Raw genomic sequence first — 22,266 nt, forward strand, 5'->3', positions numbered from 1 at the left:
ATAAGTATATGTTACCAAATAGACCATAAAAACATTTGAATATATTCTATAAAACTTAGAAGAAAATTAAGAAGATACCATGTTTATCAAATTTGAGATCCTACACATGATGGACTTGTTCAGATGCTTTTATGGTAAGTTTTTAAAAAAATATATCCTCTACAGAATTTTATCAGTGTTACATATCTCTGTAATTTATCAATTATGATTTATTCATTATTACCTTCTATTGATGCCCTATTGTAATCATACGGTTTTACACATCATGAATATCAATCTAGGAATGACCTTTTTATTTTTAAAAGGGTTAATTACAAAGTAAAAATAAAGGACCTTAGAGACTTAAGGGTTGGGGGTGTTGAGAAAAACATGGTCCTGCCCTCATGAAGCTAAAATAATCCTTGGTCACTTCAGTCATTCTTCAGTGATCTGACCTTATTTCTTTCTGTTCAATATTTAGTTCAGAAACACCTCCTATGACTTTAGTATCTTTTATTTTTCCAATGAGACTTAACACTCAATACTATGAATATTTACATGTCTAAGACTGTAAATTCAGAGAAGATGGGGACTTTGTCTTTTTGGCTCACAATTGCACCCTCATCACTTGGCACAATGCTTGGCAAATTTGTTGAATGACTTGCGTAAATAGATGAATGATTGGATGAATGAATATATGAACATATTTAACCCCAGGACAACCTAAGTATATTAACATAGCATCACACAAATCTGCCCAAATAAAAGAAGTAAAACAACTTAGGTAAGGAGCAAATGGAGTTAATCATTAATTGTATACAGGAAAAAGTATGCCTTGAATACAGAGGATATCTGATTGTTAGGAGGAAACTGACAATCTGTCAGTGTGAAGCATTAAGTGGGTGAGATAGTTCCATGCTTTCATTCATGGTCTCCATTGTTTTGTTTTTGTTTTTGGTTTCTCATAGCACTTCAAAGTTTGTATATCTAGTAAAGCATTCCTATATTACATTTAGTTGTGTTCATGTTTCTCCTTTTCTTTATAAAGTTGAAAACAGCAGAGGTTTTGTTTCATTCTCTATGTTTAAGTATAGCTGACATCCAGTAAATGTTGATCAAATGTGTAGATATCGTCATCATGATTTCATCCACTTATTCAGCAGATACATATTGAATGTATGTTATGTTCCACACACTGTTGAAGGTACTTGGGGTACAGTAGGAAACTAAAGAGATTAAAAAGAATATCACTATCCTCAAATAGCATACATTCTATCAGGAGCTTCAGCTTCTCATCTATAAAATGGAGATATCCACATATAAAATTGTGAAAATGAGAAATGTGTATAATACAGTAATACAGTGCCTGGCACATTTGTAGCTATTCATTAAATGGTAATTATTATTTTATAAATATTTGTTTGAGATATAAACAGTTGAACAAAAAAGAATTCCCATTAGTCTCATCACTTATTGACCACACAAATTTATTCAAATTTAGACCCCAGAAGCAAACCTTTAAAAATAATAAAAATAAAAGCAACACTCTTTCATCTGAGATAATTTTTTCTTTCCTATATGCAGTGGACCCAAACTTCTACAGCAAAAACTTATTTCTCTTAGGAAAGACATACTTGAAACTACACAACAAAAAGCTTGCTGCTCTCTGGCTAACGAAAGCCAGGGACTATCCAGCACACACAGAAGAGGATAAACAGGTAAGACATCTCCCATAAAGTAAGGCAGAAAGGTTTTGAGGCACTATTAAATGATGAATTAAGAACTTCTTTAAAAGTATAATTTAATTTTCTAAATGCATAATATTGCTGAAAACAAGTGTGTTCAAGTGTAAATTCATTGGCATTTATATTTCTACATAGGAAATGTTCAGTTAGTATAATCAAGCAGATGTTATGGGTTGCCTGCTATAATACAGAATTATTCCTATTTGACACATGGCAGATTAAGATTTCTAAAACATTAAAGTGTGTACTCAACTGGAAGAGCTGAGAGTCTCATCTGGTCACTGTCAAGAAATTTTATTGTTATAATGTCTTATCTGGTTTTTGGAAACTCTAAGAAACTTAAATTTATAACATGCATTTTTCCATTTTAGATACAGACAGAAGCTGCTCAGTTGCTTACAAGTTTCAGTGACAAGAATTGAGAACTTTTCAGAGAAGATGTATGAAATAGCTAATAAACACTGCCTTTTCGTTGAATTATAAAGTTCACATATGAAGCATAACTGTTCTGTGGCTTTTGAAATGTTGTGACCATTTAACAGTGTAAATATAAAAAATTCTAGGTTTCTTCACAAATAATAAGGTAAGAGAAATAATTGCTATAAGAGTGGTAGAAATAAATCTCCATGGCTCAGGCAGAGATATTATTTTGCATCCTGGATACCAGCAATGCAAAATAGTATGAGATTTCTAAGGATTGATCACATGGGGATGGGAAATCAAGCAAAGAAAGCTTTGTAGAGGAGGAGAAATGGATCTATAGGGGATATATAGGCGGATGGATTTTCAAGTTGGGCTGATTCTAAGTTGAGATCTTGCAGAGAAGTTGTGGTGAAAGAGTTAGGATGTTGTGGCTTCTTGGCATAAAGTAGTAAAATGATATAAAAATATATGTAATTGGAGCTAACCTGTATAAAGAAAGAACTAAGTCAGGAGAGGATTGAAAATGGAATGGTTTTCTTTTTCCTTTTTATTTTTTTAAGACAGAGTCTCACTCTATCACCCAGGCTGGAGTTCGGCGGTGCAATCTCAGCCCACTACAGCCTCTGCCTCACAGGTTCAAGTGATTCTCCTGCCTTAGCCTCCTGAGTGGCTGGGATTATAGGGTTGCCCCACCAGACCTGGCTAACTTTTATATTTTTGGTTCAGATGGGGTTTTGCCATGTTGGCCAGGCTGGTCTCGAAATCTTGGCCTCAAGTGATCCACCTACCTCAGCCTCCCAAAGTGCTGGGATTATAGGCATGAGCCACTGCGCCCAGCCAGTTTCCTTTTTTAAATATAGTGCAGTCTCGTGGTAAATTGAATTTGTTATCAAAGTCAAAGTTCCGTTCCCTAATGGAATGGAAGGAACACAAAACTTAAGAGTGAAATGGAATACTAAGATGTTTTAAAAAGGCAGGACTGTTCTACTCACTGGAGGCTGGAGTGGCACCACTGCAGATCTTTAAGTTTTGTAAAAAGGAGTATCTTGAATGCCACTTAGATAAAGAGAGACTGTGTGTGTAGGTGGATTTTTCCCAAAGTATTTGGGAATTGTAATGTTACAATGAACTGTATGGGTATGTACCATTTATCATGTACATTTTCAAACAAAAATGAAAACTGAGAATAGTGATTCTTGTACACCCATCTCTTAAGATTCAACAGTTTTGCTGTACAGGTTGTGTATCCCTTATCTGAAATCCTTGGACTAGAAGCACTTTGGATTTGGGATTTTTTTCAAAGTTTGGATCATCTGCATACACACAATAAGATATCTTAGAGGTGGTGGGACCCAAGTTTAAACAGGAAATTCACTTGTTTCATATACACCTTATGCATATAGCCTGAAGGTAACCTTAGACAATATTATTTTTAATAACTTTGTGCATTGAGACAAAGTTTGTATACACTGAACCATCAAAAAGCAAAGGTGGTGTTATCTCAGCCACCCATGTGGGCAATTTGTGGTTGTTTGATGTCACCATCATTCCTGTGCTACCAATAAGCATTTTCTTATGCTTATTCATGCGTAAATACTTGACAGTTAAAAAAAAAATGACATACCTTGCATGGGAACAAGGATGGTTAAAAGAAAATATGACATAGCATTGATACAGTGAAAAAATAATGTGGTCAGGGTAGCTAAGCAACAGTAGCATCACCAGAAACCTGCATCAACTGTTAAACGGCAACGACAAACAATGGCAGGCTCTCAGTCTCCACTTAAGATGCTCTATTTTATCTTTGTAGGTGAGGAGAAACAGAAGCAGTTGAAGGGTCAGGAAGTGGGTCTTTCTAGGGATGTGGTGGCATTTTGCTGGGTGGCTTTTTAAAATGTTTTTTTTTTTCTTTAGGGAGACAGAATAAACGGTTGTGCGCCTCTGTTTTGACTGACCTGTTACATCAGGTCAGATGTGGAATTTTCTACTTGTAGCATCATTTTTTGGCACTCAGAAAGTTTTGGATTATGGAGCATGAATTTCAGATTTTTGGATTCAGGGATGTTTAACCTATATTTATATATACATGTGTGTGTCTCTGTGTGTCTAGACACATACGTTACTAAACCATTTGAAATTCAATGCAGGCATCATAGTAGTTCACCCCTAAATGTTTCAGCATGCATTTTCTCAGAATAAAGACATCTTCCTAAATAAAAAACATTATCACAACTAGAAAAGTTAACAATAATCTAACATCATCTAATATCTATCCATATTCACATTTTCTCAAATGTCTCAAAATGTCTCACGCTTTTTAAAATCAGGATCCAGAGATTGTGCATTACATTTGATTTGTTGCTAATCTTTCAATCTAGAAGAGTTCCCCATCTTTTTCTTCTTGAACATTGACTTTTTGAAGAGGCCAGTCCAGTTGTCATAGATCTCTCTCGTTCAAGATTGGCCTAATTGACCATACTTTGAGAACTGCTGTTCCATCTTATTTCCAGGACTCAAATTAGTTCTATTAGATCTTTGCCTGACTTTCATATTTATCACTTACCAATTTTTCTTTTAGACTTTTTTTTTCATTTTCTTGGCTCTTTTCATTTATATTTTCCATGTCCCATATTTTACCTTTGGTTGAATCTATTCTTTCTTAAATACTTTATAATTGTCTTCACTTCTGAGATGTGTTTATCTCTTTTTCCAAATTTTACTCCTGATTATACCCAGTCATTCATGTCTGCATTTTGTTTGTCCAGTTCTGAGTTTTTAAGTTGCTATTTTGGATTTTTTCATATCTTTAATTATTAAATTCACATATTGTGTTAAAGTTTACTCTCTTCTTTCTCATTTTCAATTTTCTCTTTAGAGTGACTTTATTTTTTCTCCCCTAGGAATGTAATTTTATGTTGAGTTACCAACAATATTAGGTCATCAAATGGGAAGAGGGAAAGGATCTGGGTTAGTTCAAGAATACTTTTTGCTAAGTTTTTATTTTTGTGAGATCAGATAACAATGATAAAGCTTTTTATGGAGATGAGGTTTTACCTCCTGATTCCTTAGGAGAACTTTAAAAAAATGTATTTTTACTTTCAAATAATTATAGATTCACAAATTTGAAAAAATAAATCAGAAGTTCTGATTACCTTTCTGTCAGCCTGTCCCACCGCTAAGATCTTATTTAACCATAGTACAATAGCAAAACCCGGAAACTGACATTGATACAGGCCACAGACCTTATTTAGATTTTACTTTTAAATGCTCTCAACTTGCATGTATAATTGTATGCAATTCTATCACATATAGATTTTTGGTAACTTGCCACCATAATCAAGATACAGACCTGCTCCATCATCTCAAAGATCCCTAGTGCTCTTCCTTTACAGTCACACCCATCCACCTCCTCTCCCCCACCATCCCTAACTCTAGCATAATCTCTTCTCCATAATTTTGTTATTTCAACAACTTTATACAAATGGAATCAGTCATACAGTGAGACCCTGTGATATTCTTTTTTCACTCAGCATAATTCCCTTGAGACCTAAATTCTATCAATAGTTTGTTCCTTTTTAGAGTTGACTAGTATTTCATTGTATGGGCATACCATATCATCCATACACAGAGGGGCATTTAGGTTATTCCTGATAACTGGCTATTACAAATAAAGCTGCTATAGGCATTATATGCAGGTTTGTCTACTTGTTTTATCTTTCTGGGATACATGCCCAGGAGTGTGGCTACTGGGTCCTTTTATCTTCATTTTTTCCCCTTTACTCTCTGAGGGTAGGTTTCTTCTCCAAGACATGGTGCCTTCCCAAGATTCTGATTCTGTGCACTAAGTCTCTTCCATTTGACTTCCCAGGAGCCTGATTCCCCACATGTCACATTGGTTCTTGACATTTCCCCTCTAAGGGTGAGACCCACTACTGAGAATGAACCCCAGGAATCCCTTACATTCTCCTTCCTGTACAGTCCCCACCTGATTCTGTTTTTGTGTGCATTCCCGAGCTGACTGCTGGCTTGAGATGCTTATTTTCCTACATGCATGTATATAGAAGTTGACAATGCTGTCTTCTAAGCCTATTACGTAAGTAGGCGATATCTCTCCCTTATAGAGGTTCCTTCCTTTCTTTTGAGCATATGAAAAGAATGCTGAATTTGGAAAGTGGCCATGATCCTATAAGAACCTAAAAGCTCTCATTTTCTTGATGGCAAAGTTAACTGAGTTTTTAATTAGAGGATGTGTACTGGCTGTGGATGTTGTAAAAATGACTTCTTTCATACTTTCCTCATCTATAAAATAAGCATCATTAAAGAAATAACCCACCAATTTCATGGAGTTGTAAGGAATAAGAGAATAATTTATGTAACGGATTTACCATGAGATAACTTCTGTTACCTCTGATTTTGTTCTTGGTTGAGAATTGAGGAGAGAAATTTTGGAATTTAGGGGATGTCAGTTTTGGATTTAGATCAAATCCCCAGTTGACCTAAAGTTTGGCTTTTAAGGTTAACTAATTAAGTGTTACAGGAGAATTGTAGTTTGTGTTATTTCAAAAAAGGAAGATTTTACGTCTGCAACATCCACCAAGTCTTTTTAGGTTCAACCAAACAAACATTCAGACTTAACAAGCCTACAGTAGGCTATATTTGGCACCACTTTACTCAGAAGGCTATAGGACAGGAAAAGCAGCTCGCCAGCAGGGCAATTTTGAACCTCCTTTCAGAAGACGGTTTCCTAATAGCAGTCTATGCAACGGTATCTCCTAGGAGATGAAAGTTTCCTAGGACTGTCATCTCCCCAGGTAACAGCTCAGGGTACTCTTTAAAGGGCATCCAGTGTAGAAGTTTTCCACTCAGGTATGCCCAAAGCTATGGCTTTCTATCATGTATCTGGAGATTTCCCAGTCCAGATAAAACTTACCAGTCAGCGGTCGTGTTTACCAGAAGCAAAGTTGCCTGGCAATACAGTTGACACGTACCATCCTCCTATTTAGTTTTCAGGATAGGAAGAGCTAGATAACAGAAGTCATCAGGGGAGAAGATTTTAACCTTTTCATTTTCAACTACGTGGGAAGTATAGAGGGAAAAAAACCCCAAAACACGGGTAAGCTACTTTCCCTGGAAGACAAACAATTAAACTGATCTAATAGAATGGTGTTGGGCCTGTAATCCATTCCCTGGGCCATTTACTGGTGGTGGGGGCAGGGGAGCCACCCAAATGAAGTAGCAATATAAACCTGTCTCTGAGCCTCCCTCTCTTGTCTGTTTCCTCATGAACTGTGTTTTGGTCACAGAGAATCTTGCACTTTTAATTTCTTTCTGGTTGATCCAGCACAGAAGGGAGAAAGTAGAGAAAGTGAAGGGAGAAAAGGGAAAGGAGAAAATAGAGAAGGTGAGCGCGGGACCATTATTTCTACAGTTTTTCTGACTGCTACTAGATAGATAAATCAAGACAGCTCTGCCTGTATATAGGTCTTGGATATCTATAATTGGGTGTGAAAACTGGATGACCCTGATGAATTATGAATTCTCCAAAATAAAGCTGGTTTGGTCTCTTGTAAAGCTCTGTGTAGCCTCACCTGGTGAATCTTAATTTCTTGAGGAGGGAGACCAGTACCCTGAAAACCAACTGGAATGCCATCTTCTTCAGTCAAATCTGCTAAATCATACCTCCAGTGAATGACAGTCAATAACTTCTGTCATAGCAAAATTTATACAGCAGTGGTACCATTTGTAATTCTAATACTTAATTGTTTATGGTATAATTAAGGCAGTCCTTTTTTAAGACCAGTTAACTCTCTATCACATAAGCTGTCTTATACCTTAGAATTTTTTTTTAATTTTTTAGGCTTGAAAATAACCAGAGTGTCTGCAATTAGGATTTGGAAAAGGAGTCTATTCACCAAGCAGATTACTGCCTTTCTTTCACCTTTACTATGAATTCTGAATAAAATACAGAACACACTCTTGATTAATATGTAGAAAAATAAAATTTTGGCAAAACAACACTGTTTATGGAAGGTAACATGTATACTAGTTTTTTTCTGTATATACTTAGCAGTGATATATTTATAGGCAACACATTCTAAGAAGTCAGTTCCATGGCTATAAAAAATGTTTAAGTTAATGAAATTTACAGTGCATATTAAAAGTGTGATACAAATGGAAATTTAAAGTTTTGTATTAGGAAGCCCAGTTTGCTAAAAATGGCACTAATATCATTAACATCAGATTTTAATTTGTTACACATTATTCTAACTCAGCAAAGGCCTTATGATGAAAAACAATGAAAAAGTGTTACTTAGGACAAAAATAATTATCTATATAAAAAGGGGGAGACCCAAAAGATTTTTATATGCTTATTTAATTCAGATAAATAGAGCTGTTACGAATTTGAGAGGAATGAAGATATTCAAACACTAACAGAAAATCATTAGCCTCATATTTGTTAGAGCATTCAAATGTTTATGTAACTCTTCAATCCATCTGGCTTTATAAAACCAAAACTTTGAACACAAAAAAAGTGGCAGAGTTCAAATTACCTTTTATGTGTTCCTAAGTATGAAATTGCATCAATTTATTATGAATTAAATTTTGAAGAACACAGATTTTAAAACAAAGTACAAAAGTGCCTGATTCTTTTTAATTCCACAAATACCTAGCATCCCAAAATAACATGTAAACAGACTTCTATGCTGCTCAATGAATCCTTCCAATTTCGGTAATAAACTAAATAGTATTGGATCTAGTATATGAGTTTCATGTGTAAGTTACGGTTTTATCCGTTGCTTTTACAATATTACTGATGTAATAGGGAAAAATTTTCAACTATTGTATTTATTTAAAACAATCTGACAGGTTCAAGCACCTATCTTCAGAAAAGCCAGCAGCATTTTTTTTAAAAACATATTCAAAGTAAGATTTGGCCTAAGCCCTTAATACCTTCCTGAATAGCCATGCAACTAAACACCCTCAGATGTTACATAAGGGAGAGAAGAACATGGAGCAATTTGCACTTTTTCCCCTAGATAATATTAACAAGATAAAGCAAATTCAGATCTTTATGAATGAACGGCTGTCATGTTTAATACACTTGGAGCTCTATAAAACTAGAGCCACTATCATATATGGTTATATAGATATATACGTATTTTTAATAAAGTCTCTCACTTGCTTCAAAATGTAAGGATGATCTTTTTCCTGGTCAGTCATTTCAAGGGAACAATAAATAAAGTAGAAAAGGATGAACTGTTTTGCATATTTCTGTGGAAGAACGGAAAACATACTTTTGAGAGGTTTGAAAAATTCACTGTACAGAATGAACAGCTTATATACACTATCTGTGCAATTTTTCTTGTCTGGGGTATTTAAATGCAAGAGCTCCTCCAAAATAAGAAGCCACATTCATTCTTGTCCAAATCCCTCTGTCTCTTCTATTGCAAAGAGAAGTTTTTCCTTTAGTTGTTCATAACTCTTATATGGTGGTAGGTCCAAGCGATTAAAACTGAACAGAAACAAAAACAAAATGAGATGTTTTCAATAAAATGAAAAAAATTCTAATAGAATATTTTTCAAATCACACAGAAAAGCTGAATGGATATGTGAATACATATTATATATGTAAAAATTTTGCCGGAAGTATTCTAACAGACAATTTACTACTGTAACATTACTTAATTGGTATATTAACATTTCTAAGTTTCTTAGCGCAATCCAAATTTAAGATTTACATATAAAAACGATTTTAACATCTCCCAGAGAAAAATGGAATTAAGTGTAGCAATATGGATAAAGACTGGATTTTCTTTTTAAGCATTAATCTTCTCTTTACTATTCCTGTTACATGTGTCATGAGTCCTCCTAACTGCTCTTAGGATAAGAGTCCATTATCCTAATGGATTCGTTCATCCACTTACTCACTCATTCATCAGTTATTTACCTAGATTCTTTATATAACAGATACTGTTCTAAAAACTAGTGATACAATAAAGAAAACTAAAATCCCTGTCTTCGTAGTATTTACATTCTGGGGTGGAGACAGTCAATGAACAAATGCATACGTTTCTTTGTCTTTATAATCTAACCACATATAAAAAACTTCTAAAATGATATATTTTCCAGTCCTGCCAGACTCAAATAATTCCATTCTGGGATGAAAAATTTTTAAATACTGAAAAATGCTTAAAATAACAATATTTTTCAGTTTACAAAGGTAGAATAACATTTCATTTTGTGAGGTACAGCAGTGAGTAGCTAGATTAGGATTTGGATGTTCAGGGTTTTGGTCCTCATAGTAGCAGTGACTAATGAGATAGCTCTGAGTAAGAACCTTTCTGTACCCTCATTTTCTCATGTGGAAGGTTTTTAGAGATTACCCAGGTACCCTCTTGCCACTCCCACACTCCATGTGCCCTTGAGCCTCCCCTGTCAGAGGAAACCTGAAAATTAAGAGCCTTTGAAACAAGACAGCTAATTAGAACAGAGTTGTTCTAAGACTATTATTGTCTGTATTTTAAAAGAAGTTAAAGATATTAATAGCAGCAATTAAGTAGACCATATGTTGCTCTCCCCTTTATACTTCAAGGTAGAATATGATAGCAAGGTCAGAAAAAAATATTTTTAAAATACTTCCTATACAGGACAACCAGTCACTTTCTGATCTCTTAACATCTTTCACATATAGCCTTTGCCAAATTCTGTCATTCTATCTATCATATACTCCATATTTTCTCCTGGTTATTTATTTAGAGACAGGGTCTGGGTCTGTCACCTAAGCTAGGGTGCAGTGGCACTGTCTCGGTTCACTGCAACTCAACCTCCCAGGCTCAAGTAATCCTCCCACCTCAGCCCCCAGACTAGCTGGGAGTACGGGCACATGCTACCATGGCCATTTTGTAGAGATGAAGCTTTGCTATGTTGCCCAGGCTCCTCCTGATCATTTCTACTACCACTACATCCCTCTGTACATACTTCCCCATCATCTCTTACCTGGACCATCAGAGAATTTCCTGGCTACTTAACTGTGAGTCCATTTTGTTTTGTTTCTTTTTTACTTTTTGCTAAAAAGACATAGATACCAGTTTATGCCACTCTTCAAAAACCTTTGCTGCTTTTGAGTTGCCATGGGTTGAGAGGGGACTGTGGTGGGGAAAGGAAGCTTATACTCTTTACCATCAACTTGGTCCATGCTCTCCCGAGCATACCACACATCTTGCTTCTCTGTAACCCTGCTCTCTATGGTCTAGAATACACTTTTCATCAAGAACCAGACCAAATGCTACAACTTCCTCTTTAAACATCTTACACGGATAATATCCCTATCCATAGGCTCCCTTTATTTCTGTTTTAACATCTATTTTAATCTACTCTGGATTAGGACTGATTGGTTTCTCCCATCAGATTCTAAAATTCACAAGGGCAGTCATCTCTGTACTCTCATAAGGATGATCTGTTTCACATAGGGTTGATATTTAATAAATGTTGAGTTGAAAAGCATGAAAGTGGGTTACTTGAAAACATCCAAAACAGGCTTCTGTTTTAAAACACTGGCTATTATGTTTTGTGCTGTTTTACAAAAAGACAGAGACATGCTAAAATCGATTCTGCTTTCTTCAGTCACTGACTCCAAGACTATACCTTGAACCCTGCCATCACCAGTAAAGGAAGTTTCTAATTTAAAAATCCTGTTCTCTTACCATGTCTTTCCAGTTTATTTCAATTAAAATGCCAGCCTGTTGACCCATGACTTCATCATCCTATCCCGTCCTGTCCTCAGCCTCTTGTTCTCTCTTTTTGCTTTATCTACAGCCCATCACTATAATTACTTTAGAAATCGTGGGCCATCATTATACATTATAATGTATTTGTATTTCATTTGTATTTATAAAAGTATCTGCAAATAATTTTATTTTTCATTTATTTTCATTTATTATACAGAGACAGAATCTAGCTCTGTATCCCAGGCTGGATGGAGTGCAGTGGCGCAATCTCGGCTCACTGCAACCTCAGTCTCTGGGGTTGAAGTGAATCTCCTGCCTCAGCCTCCTGAGTAGCTGGGATTACAGGCATGCACTGCCATGCCCAGCTACTTTTTTGTACTTTTAGTAGAGATTGTGTTTTCCCACATTGGTCACGCTGGTCTCGAACTCCTGGGATCTGACCACATCAGCCTCCCAAAGGGATTACAGGCGTGAGCCACATCACCCATCTTACAAATACTTTTAAATCTCACACCTCTCCCTCTTTTGAATGAACTAATCAACTGAAATTCTGATGAACCCAACCTTCAGCTTTCTTGTTCCTTTCACCTTAACAACTGAAAATTGCTGGGGGCGGGGGGGGGGGGGCAGAAATCATGCATTCAAGTAGGTTGTCACTTCAAATGTACTTCTAATCCAAGTGCACAATCCAATTTTGCCTAGCAATCTTAGCCATGTTCCTCTAATCAATATGTTCCTATTCTCTAACAATTCTCCCAATTCCTTCTTTTCTTTCAAAAGTTTTTCCTTTCTTCACTCTTAGCCAGTGACTGACTTCTCCTTATACTCTGAGAAAACAGAAATCAATGGGTGGTAATTACTTTCTTTTCACAAAATTTGAAATCTATTTTAACTCTTCCCCTTGCCACAAAAATATCACTCTCAACACACACACACACACACACACACACACACACACAGACATACATATGTGTACATACTGGATCCACCACTTTAACTGAAGCCAGAGGTCTTCAAATTTTGGTCACAGGACCCCTTTTCACTCTTAAACATATTGTCAACCTCAGCTGGGAGTGGTGGCTCATGCCTATAATCCCAGCACTTTCAGAGGCCAAGGCAGGAGGATAACTTGAGTCCAGAGTTTAAGACTCACCTGGGACAACATCACAAGACTTTATCCCTACAAAAAATTTAAAAATTAGCCAGGCATAGTGGTGTACACTGGTTGCCCCAGGTACTGAGGAGGTTATGGCAGGAGGATTGCTTGAACCCAGGAGGTTGAGGCTGCAGTGAGCTGTGTTGTGCCACTTGCTAACCTGGGTAAGACGGTAAGACTGTCTTGAAAAAAAAAAAATTCCAACTCCAAAGAGCTTTTATTTATGTGAATTATAGTTACTGATACTTACTGGATTTGTAGTTAAAACAAAAGTTTAAAAAATACTCATCTTGATATGAAAATAAACAACATTTTAATGGGAAAAACCCAACTACTTCCGAAAAAAAGGTGGAAAGAGTGACCTTGTTTTACAGTTTTGGAAACCTATTAAATATCTGGTGTAACAGAAAACATCTGCATTCTAATCTGTGGCCCCACACAGATAAATAGAAAGTGGAGATATGCTCTCCTCATCTCGTCAGGTAATTATGCATATTATTGATACTAACTAAATTTGACAAATGTATGCACAATATGGGTTTGAAATCAAGTCAAAGAACTCTCTGTACTTCATTACACAAAGTCTATCGTTTTCTCTTGCACTTCGTTTTTGGTTTTATTTTTTTTTGAGACAGGGTCTTACTTGTGACTGACTGACGAGTGCAGTGGTGTGATCATGGATCACTGCAGCTTTGACTTCCCTGGCTCCAGTGATCCAGCTCAGCCACCACAGTAGCTGGGACTACAGGCTGCACCACCACACCTGGCTAATTTTCATATTTTTTGTGGAGAGAGGGTTTCGCCATGTTGCCCAGGTTGGTCTCGAACTCCTAAGCTCAAGTGATCCTCCCACCTTGCCCTTCCAAAGTGTTGGGATTACAGGTGTGAGCCACTGTGTCTGGCCTCTCTCTTGCACTTTGAACAGATCTTTTAACCCATGCGTCATTTTGTAACACTCATTGTAGCATTCACTGGTCATTTGAAAATAATGGCTCATCAAATTATAAGGATTTTCTAAATGTGGACGAATTTAAATAATAGAAAAAAAATTACATTTGTTAAAATACCACTAATCTCATCGAAGAAAGTCTTCAGAAGCTGTCAAGCTCATGGTGGTAATTATCACCACCAACAAATGCCTGTTGTTTTCCTTAAAACAACAAGCTAACTTCATTACTTCTCAAGAAAATGTCTGCCAAATACCCAAATCTACATAAACTGTTGGTAGGTCATTTTTTCAAGTAAAAATAGTGTTCCATAAAAGAAAGCAAATTAGTTCAGATTTCAACTCCAACAACTGCCCAAAAGCTTTCCTTCAAGAAAATCACTCTCTGGTATGTACAAGTACTATTTCAGACTATTCTGTCACACAATGTTAAAAAACCATATACTCAAGCATCAAGATTAAATATACTAATTTTTACTGCTTTATAAAGAACTTCAGTAAACCTGCCTTTTTGCTTTGTTTTTTCTTTGCTTTAAACCTCAAGTGTATGGAGTTGAACAGAGGTAGCATTTGGTGCCATTGTCACAGGTTCACAAACCATTGCTTTTGCACCACAAGTAGAAATTTCAAAGGCAAATAATTACTTAATATGAAAATAGTTTTGACCTCTTGAAAGAACCACCTATCTCTAGGCTGTCATCCTGGGTAACTATAACAATTTTGTAACTCCTCTCCCTGCATTCACCCTTGCATCCAATTCCTTCCCTATGCTGTTGTCTGAGCAATTTTTCTGGGATTCGATACTTGTGATTTAAAACTCTTAAAAGCTGTCTAATTTTTCTTTGATATCTCAATTAGTTATATTAGACTATAAGGCTGTGTATAATTTAGTCCCTGCCTACATCCCCGATTTTTTTCATCTCCCTCTCTTCTGATTTACCAAGTTCCAATCATACCTATAATCTTCATTTCCTTAGAAAACAATTTCTTACTTCAGGGTCTTTGCTTACTTCAGCATTTCTGTTCAAAGAATGCTCTTTCTCTGCTTATTCCCACAGCATGCTACTTATTAAACTTAATTTAAACAAATTACCCCTTCCAAGAAATCTCCTTGACCACCAAACCCAGAGTAGGTTCCTATTAGTTATTCTCTATTAGAGTACTCTCGTTTTTCCCTTCAAAGGACTTGCCAGGATTTGCAAACAGTTATTTATTTGTCATTTGTGCCCCACAAACTTATTAAAAAACAGTGAATACTTAAATCTTACTTTATACATAGTGGGTACACTAATATTGGTTGAATCAATGGATGCATTTCTCAAGTATTTCTATTAATGAGAACACACTAAAGTGTTTATTTATAGAATGCTGTAATAATCAATCTGTTCTCAAAATTGAAATTCTGTCTACTTTAATGAATAAACAGTTATACCGGATCTTACATATTTTTTTAAAAAACAAAACAAAATATTCTCTTTGGTTTTCACCTTCATATTTAGGATTCTTGAACTTACCACGTATGGCTTCTTGGTAACCAGGTGTCTTTGCCAACTTTTTCAATGCAAAACTTTTGAGGCCCATTACTTCCTACACCAGGAAAATAAGACAAAATTTATCTGGTCCTTTAAACTTTTTCTTCTGACAACTATGTAAATAACAGAACATGTTGCATAGTCATATGCATGATGCAGAAATAAAGAAGCGATTCACAATGTAAACTGCTTCTGCCTGAGTAAGCTTCTTACTGCTACAGAGATCCAGCAATAAGAATAAGCGGGAAGAAAACTATTTCTACAGAATGTCACTTCCTTCACAATCACCCTAGGGAGCAAAGCAATGGATACCTCAGCTTTATGAGGAGACATTCATTTTTGTTTTACAAGAGCTTTGATATTAGCTATTTATTTTTCTTTTTCTAAATGAAGCCCTACCTACAGCACAGAAGAGTAATCTTTAGGTTCAAGTCTATATTATGTTCAAAGGCCATTATTGTCACAAAATTATATACAGAAAGATCACAGTGAAACTACATTTACCCATGAGCTCAGCAAATCCTCCTAGAGGTAAACGGCAGGTTCCAGTGACGAACTGCAATAGTCGCATTCTTACTTCATTGTCTGTCTCTTTCACAAACTGTGTAATGAAATCAAATATACTTTAATATGAAATAAATGCTAAACTATCTTCAATCATGAAAGCAGTAGACAATTTAAGAAATAACATTGAATTGGTTCAAAAGATATGCTAAAAAGTGGTTATAGGGTCTGTCACTTATTAAGGCTAGGTACCATCCTAAGCACACTGTGAATCTCACGTCACTTCATCCTCAGAAGAACATGGAGGCTGGCCACTATTATTACTACATCCATCTTGCAGCCAGGAAATACATGAGAAACTCAGAAAGGTGAATTCATTTATCTAAGGTCATACCAACAAAAGGTGCAACCAAGGTAGATGTTGTTGCCAGCTTGTAATATAACAGCTATCACCTATTAAGGGTTCCTGCCAAACAGTGTGCCACTGCTTTCAATGGATTTAGTTCTTACAACAATTCTATGAGATAGGTATTATCATTAGCATCCCATTGTACATATGCACATTCCTCTAAAATTATCTATTTCATTGACTATTTTCATAGACATAAATGGGTAATGTGGTGAAATACTAATTTGATTGGTTTGAGTATAAGAGAAAGCAAGGAACATAGGGAGCAGATTAAGAGTAGACATGTATCTTAAAAATAGGGAACAAACTTCAGCTTAGGATAAGACAAAACAGCTGTGCTAATCATGACCCAAAATGTTTCAGTGAAGAATTGTGCTCAGGTACATATTTCATCAAAACACAAGAAACAAAACCTATTCCCAGGTCTGGCATAAACCTCACCACTTTCCCTAAAAGAAACCCAATTTAGAAAACAAGTGTTCATTTGGATTTATATGACCCTAAGCTTAGGCTTATTAGCTATGTAGGTACAAATGTCTAAACAGAAAGTCAGGGAGCACCAAGTGTAATGAAGCTGATAAAAACTCTAGAAGGGAAGATTACAAACAGCTGTATGCATACTGTATGTAATGCAATGCAGATAGTTTGGGCTTGAAAATGGATTTATTCCTTCCTACTTATGTATTTATTTATAATACTATAGAATGCAAAAGGTTGTGAAAGTGTACTATATGAAAAGCAGCTTTCCTAACTTTGCCTCCAACTGCTCAGCTCCCTTCTAGAACCGTTACCAGTTTTTTTCCTCTCTCTTTTCAAAGAAGATGTATTTCCATACTAACATACACTTTTACTATACGGAGGATAACTTTTTAACCAAATAGCATCATCATTTTACACTTTGTTTACCACCTTCCTTTTCCACTTAATACTGTATTGAAACATCATTCTCCAATATTTTTGTTAATTCTGCATTTTTAAAAAAGGAAAGAAAGGCTGGGCACGTTGGCTCATGCCTGTAATCCCAGCACTTTGGGAGGCCAAGGTGGATGGATTACTTGAGGTCAGGAGTTCAAGACCAGCCTGGCCAACATGGTAAAACCCTGTCTCTACTAAAAATATAAAAATTAACAGGGTGTAGTGGTGCACACCTGTAATCCCAGCTACTCAGGGTTGGGGTGCTGAGGCAGCAAAATCACTTGAATCCGGTGGGCAGAGGGTGCAATGAGCCAAGATCCTGCCACTGCACTCCAGTCTGGGTGATAAAGTGAGACTCTCTCTCAAAAAAAAAAAAAAAAAAAAAAAAAAAGGAAAGAAAAAGAATGACTCCAAGGTATAAACTTACATAGAATGGATGGATGGATGGATGATAGTTTATTTACTCAGTCCCCTCTTTATGGACATTTAGGTTGTTTCAAATCTCTGTTAGTATACCAATAATGCTGCATTAAATACTTTGGTATGTGCCACTTTACACATGTTGAAGTATATTTTAAGATAAATTTCTAGAAATGTCTACATCTCTTTAAAATATCAAGCAATAAACTCATGACATATATCATTATGAAAAGATGCAACTTTTGTAATACAAAGCCCAGCATTACTCTTCACCTGAAAATGAAACAGTTAAGCAGAAGTAAACCAGAGGTCCAGTCATTAAGTTGCTCAAATGAGTCCCAAATAGAATACTTATCTGAAGAATATCCCTGATCTGGAAATTTTTAATTCTCAAATAAACACACAAAACAAAAAGTTTATTAAAATAAGATGTTCAAGATTAGTGTGGTACACTTGGATTCCTGAGACCATTCTATTACAGTCTGAGCAAAACACACACACATAAAATATGTAAGTAAATGAATAAAGTCATTTTTGGACATTATTCCCTCAATCATTCTAATTCCCTAGCATATATTACCTCAGAAGAATTAAAGTATCTTCACTGGCTCTCTTTACATACTTCCTCATTTACTTATAGAATTAAGTGGAATTTAGACTACTTTGACACCACTAGAAAAAAAAGCTACACATACAACTATTACCATTAAACCATTACTTAAATAAGATTCTGTCATTCACTCCATTTTAGCAAGATAGTCAAAGAAGCAGTAGTACTTTTAATGAGTGTTCACACTGTTCACTTAGATTTAGAATTGGAAAATTATAAACTGTGTCCAAAAGCAGTCTCGATTGAAAATAATAAGCCATTTTTAAAACCACCATTTCATCAGAAAATATGTTGAGTACTTTGTTTCAAAAAAGATAAAAGCAAATACCTGCCAAAACCAAATTATTTGCTTGCTGTTTCTTGTATAATGCCGATAAACAGTATTTCTCTGCCAATCTGCCAAGTCAACCTCCTGCATGCCACACAACATAACCTGGGAAATGAGCACAGAATCAGCCCACAATAAAGATTTAGTGAAGAGAATAATTATATGACTGAAATTTCCTGATGCACAGTTATGCATACGGCAAAATCATGTGAAAAGCTATATGCACTGCAAATAGTGATCACAATAAGCAAATCCAACAAAACTGTGGCAATTTAGCCTAATGGATTACCTGGTACTTTATTTTACCCATGTTTATTGAACTCAAACCGAAAACCACATTTAGAGTGACTATTCTTCAAGAAAACAGCTGTACTGAAAAGCATGTCTCCTTATATATGGTATGAGGGGTGTGTGTGTGTGTGTTTGTGAGATCTATATCTATATGTAAAATATAGATCTCCCAAATTGGGTATCCAAATTGATTAGTTCCAAACCTATTTCTGGTTCTCATTTTTAAAAAATCTATGCTATCTTATATACTTAAAAAAAAAATACTAACCTACTATTGATCATTTATCCAGCTTATCTAAGAATATTCTACATATATGAAATTGTCAACTTCAACTTGTATATGAAATAGACACTATTTTAGTCATAGTAAAATATGTAATACTTATCTTGGTTTTTTTCCATAAGTCAACTTTGAGCTATAATTTACATACAATAAAATGCAGAAACTTAGGTATGTAGTTAGATTTTCAACCTGTGTAACCACCATCACAATTGAGATATAAAATATTTCCATCATATCCCTTTTTGTAATCAAAATCATCATCCTCACCTCTAGTTTTAGGTGATCAGTGATTTCACCATAGGTTATATTTGTCATTTTTAAGATTCATGTATATGCAAACATACATATTTTGTCAGATATAGTGCATACACATACACATATGTCCTCTTGTTGTTCCCACTCAACGTGTTTTTGAGATTTATCCATGTTGGTGTTGGAACCAGTATTTCTTCTTTTCTGTAAGTGAGTACTATTCCATTATATGAATATACAACAATTTGCTTATCTATTCACTTGTTAATGAACACTTAGGTTACTTTCAATTTTTGGCTTTGATGAATAAGTTGTGATGAACATTTATGTACAAGTCTTGGTTTGGATATATATTTCATTTCACTTTGGTAAACATCTAACAGTAGAACCGGTAGGTCATAAGGTACATGTACATTTAACATTTTAAGAAACTACCAAAACTATCTCAAAGTGGTGTTTTTGAGTTGCATTTCTCCAATGACTAATAAGCATTTTTCCATGTGTTTACTTGCCATCTGTGTATCTCCTATTGTGAAGTGAGCCTTTGCCCATTTATAAATGTTTTCCTGTCTTTTTACTGAGTTATACAAGTTTTTTGTTAATATATTCTGGATATAAGACCTTTGTCTCAATAGTTTCTCCTACTGTGTAGGTTGCTTTTTCATATAATAATATCTTTTGAAAAGCAGTTTTTAGTTTTGAAGAAGTCTAATTTATTCATATTTTTCTTTTTTCCTTTTTCTTCTTTTTGAGACGGAGTTTCGCTGTTGTTACCCAGACTGGAGTGCAATGGCATGATCTCGGCTCACCACAACCCCTGCCACCTGGGTTCAAGCGATTCTCCTGCCTCAGCCTCCCGAGTAGCTGGGACTACAGGCGTGCACCACCATGCCCAGCTAATTTTTTTTGTATTTTTAGTAGACAACAAGGGTTTCACCTTGTTGACCAGGATGGTCTCGATCTCTTGACCTCGTGATCCACCCGCCTCGGGCTCCCAAAGTGCTGGGATTATAGGTGTGAGCCACCGCGCCCGGCCTCCATATTTTTCTTTTATGGTTATTGCTTTTTACATGTAAGAAATAAGTATTAAAATCAAATAATGTAAATCCTCTAAGTCTGTCCTTTCTCAAAATTGGCTTTGTTCTTCTAGGGTCTCTGTATATCCTTATAATTTTGAAATCAGCCTGTCACTTTCTATAAAAAATTCTGCTGAGATGTTTAATCTCTAAATCAATTTGGAGAGAATTGACACTTTTTAACAATATAACATGGTGCATCTCTTCATTTATTTAAATCTTCCTTAATTTTTCTGAGCAATGTTTTGAGTTTTAAGTATAGAGGCCTTGTGTGTTTTTGGTTAATTTGCTCATTTTTTGATGCTGTCACAAATGAAACTAAAATCTAAATTGTAAGTGTCTGTTGCTAATACATAAAAATACAATTGATTTTTAAAGTATTAACTTTGTACCCATGCCTTATTAAATTCACTGTTATTTCTAATAGTTTTTTGGTGGGTTGCCTAGCATTTTCCAATCTAAGCTGAAAACCATGTTTTCCTCTGTGAATATAGGCAGTTTTACTTATTTCCAATCTTTATAATACTTCTTATTTCTGCTTATGCCACTGGCTAGGGTATTTGGTAAAATATTGAATAGAAGTGGTAAGAGTAGACCTCTTTGCCTTGTTCCCAAACTCAATGGGAAACTTTGAAAATAGTACCATTTAGAATAATGTTAAGGTTTTTTGTTGTTGATGATTCCCTTTATCAAACTAAGAAAGTTGGCTTCTACTCCTAGTGTAGTAAGAGTTTTCATAAAGAATGACTACTATATCTCTTAAACATTAAAAAGATGTTAACGTATAAGAGGGGGGCGTGATTATGCATAGCCATTATTGTGAATAATAGTGTGAATGACCATTACGGTAGTAAGAGAGGCAATGACGGCAGTAGAAGAAAAAACAACAGACTAGGAGTAAAGCTCAAGACAAAGCAAAACAAGACAAAATCTGTATTTTCTCATAGCTCTACACCTTAATTGACTGGCATTCTTAATTGTACTCTTAACTGATTAGCTCAAAGCAAATACTCATTAAGGGCTTCCGTCACCTTATATGTAAAAGAAAAGTATCATATGGCCTCCCCACATACAGGGCAGTATGTGAGAACATTACAAACCCTGCCAAGGGTACATAAACTATATGTTCCTAGTCTTATGCTTCTTGATCTCCTGTTTTAGTTTCATCTCCACTTCAATATAGGGCTCTCACTATATCACTATTACATCCCTCTCTGACTGAGTGGGCCTCTAAAATAGGCATTCTTTTTTTTTTTTTTTTTGAGACGGATTCTCGCTCTGTCGCCCAGGCTGGAGTGCAGTGGCGTGATCCTGGCTCACTGTAACCTTCGCCTCCCGAGTTCAAGCGGTTCTTCTGCCTCAGCCTCCCACGTAGCTGGGACTACAGGTGCATGCCATCACGCCTGGCTAATTTTTGTATTTTTAGTAGCGATGGGGTGTCTCGAACTCTTGGCCTTCCAAAGTTGGGATTACAGGTGTCAGCCACCACGCTCAGCCAAAATAAGCATTCTTAATGGAGGTATGGAATATTTAGGTGTATGAATTTAGAGGATGCAAGATGTCTGTCTTCAGATTAAAAATTAAGTCTGTGGTTTTAAAAAGATTAATAAATGCTACTCTAAAAATGTCTTCCATGCTAGTCTTCTAATATGCTTCTGTTAATTTGTGT

The 22,266-nt window shown here is 35.6% G+C and overlaps 2 protein-coding genes across 8 annotated transcripts in view; one reads left to right on the plus strand and one right to left on the minus strand.

Moving 5' to 3' along the window:
- RMDN1 (regulator of microtubule dynamics 1) overlaps window positions 1–5,835 on the plus strand; it is a 38,712-nt gene extending 32,877 nt beyond the window's left edge. For 3 of the 4 annotated variants that reach the window (XM_002759045.7, XM_035277010.3, XM_035277009.3), the window contains exons 9-10: window positions 1,564–1,697; window positions 2,096–5,835. In XM_002759045.7, coding sequence (XP_002759091.1) covers window positions 1,564–1,697; window positions 2,096–2,146 — 185 coding nt within the window. In that variant the 3' untranslated portion in view covers window positions 2,147–5,835. The remainder of the gene's footprint in view (window positions 1–1,563; window positions 1,698–2,095) is intronic. The other variant, XM_008982858.4, reaches the window with a different exon arrangement.
- A 2,232-nt stretch (window positions 5,836–8,067) lies between these two features.
- The window catches only part of WWP1 (WW domain containing E3 ubiquitin protein ligase 1), a 118,094-nt gene continuing 103,895 nt past the window's right edge, over window positions 8,068–22,266 (minus strand). For all 4 annotated transcript variants that reach the window (XR_013527921.1, XR_013527920.1, XM_035277006.3 and 1 more), the window contains exons 22-25: window positions 18,696–18,800; window positions 16,014–16,110; window positions 15,492–15,564; window positions 8,068–9,660 (exon numbers count right to left, since the gene is read on the minus strand). Coding sequence is in view for 2 of the 4 variants with exons in the window: in XM_035277006.3 (XP_035132897.1) it covers window positions 9,561–9,660; window positions 15,492–15,564; window positions 16,014–16,110; window positions 18,696–18,800 (375 nt within the window). In the remaining 2 variants the exon portion in view is untranslated. The remainder of the gene's footprint in view (window positions 9,661–15,491; window positions 15,565–16,013; window positions 16,111–18,695; window positions 18,801–22,266) is intronic.

This window comes from Callithrix jacchus, chromosome 16 (assembly GCF_049354715.1).
Source record: "Callithrix jacchus isolate 240 chromosome 16, calJac240_pri, whole genome shotgun sequence".
In the NCBI taxonomy this organism is placed as follows: Eukaryota; Metazoa; Chordata; class Mammalia; order Primates; family Cebidae; genus Callithrix; species Callithrix jacchus.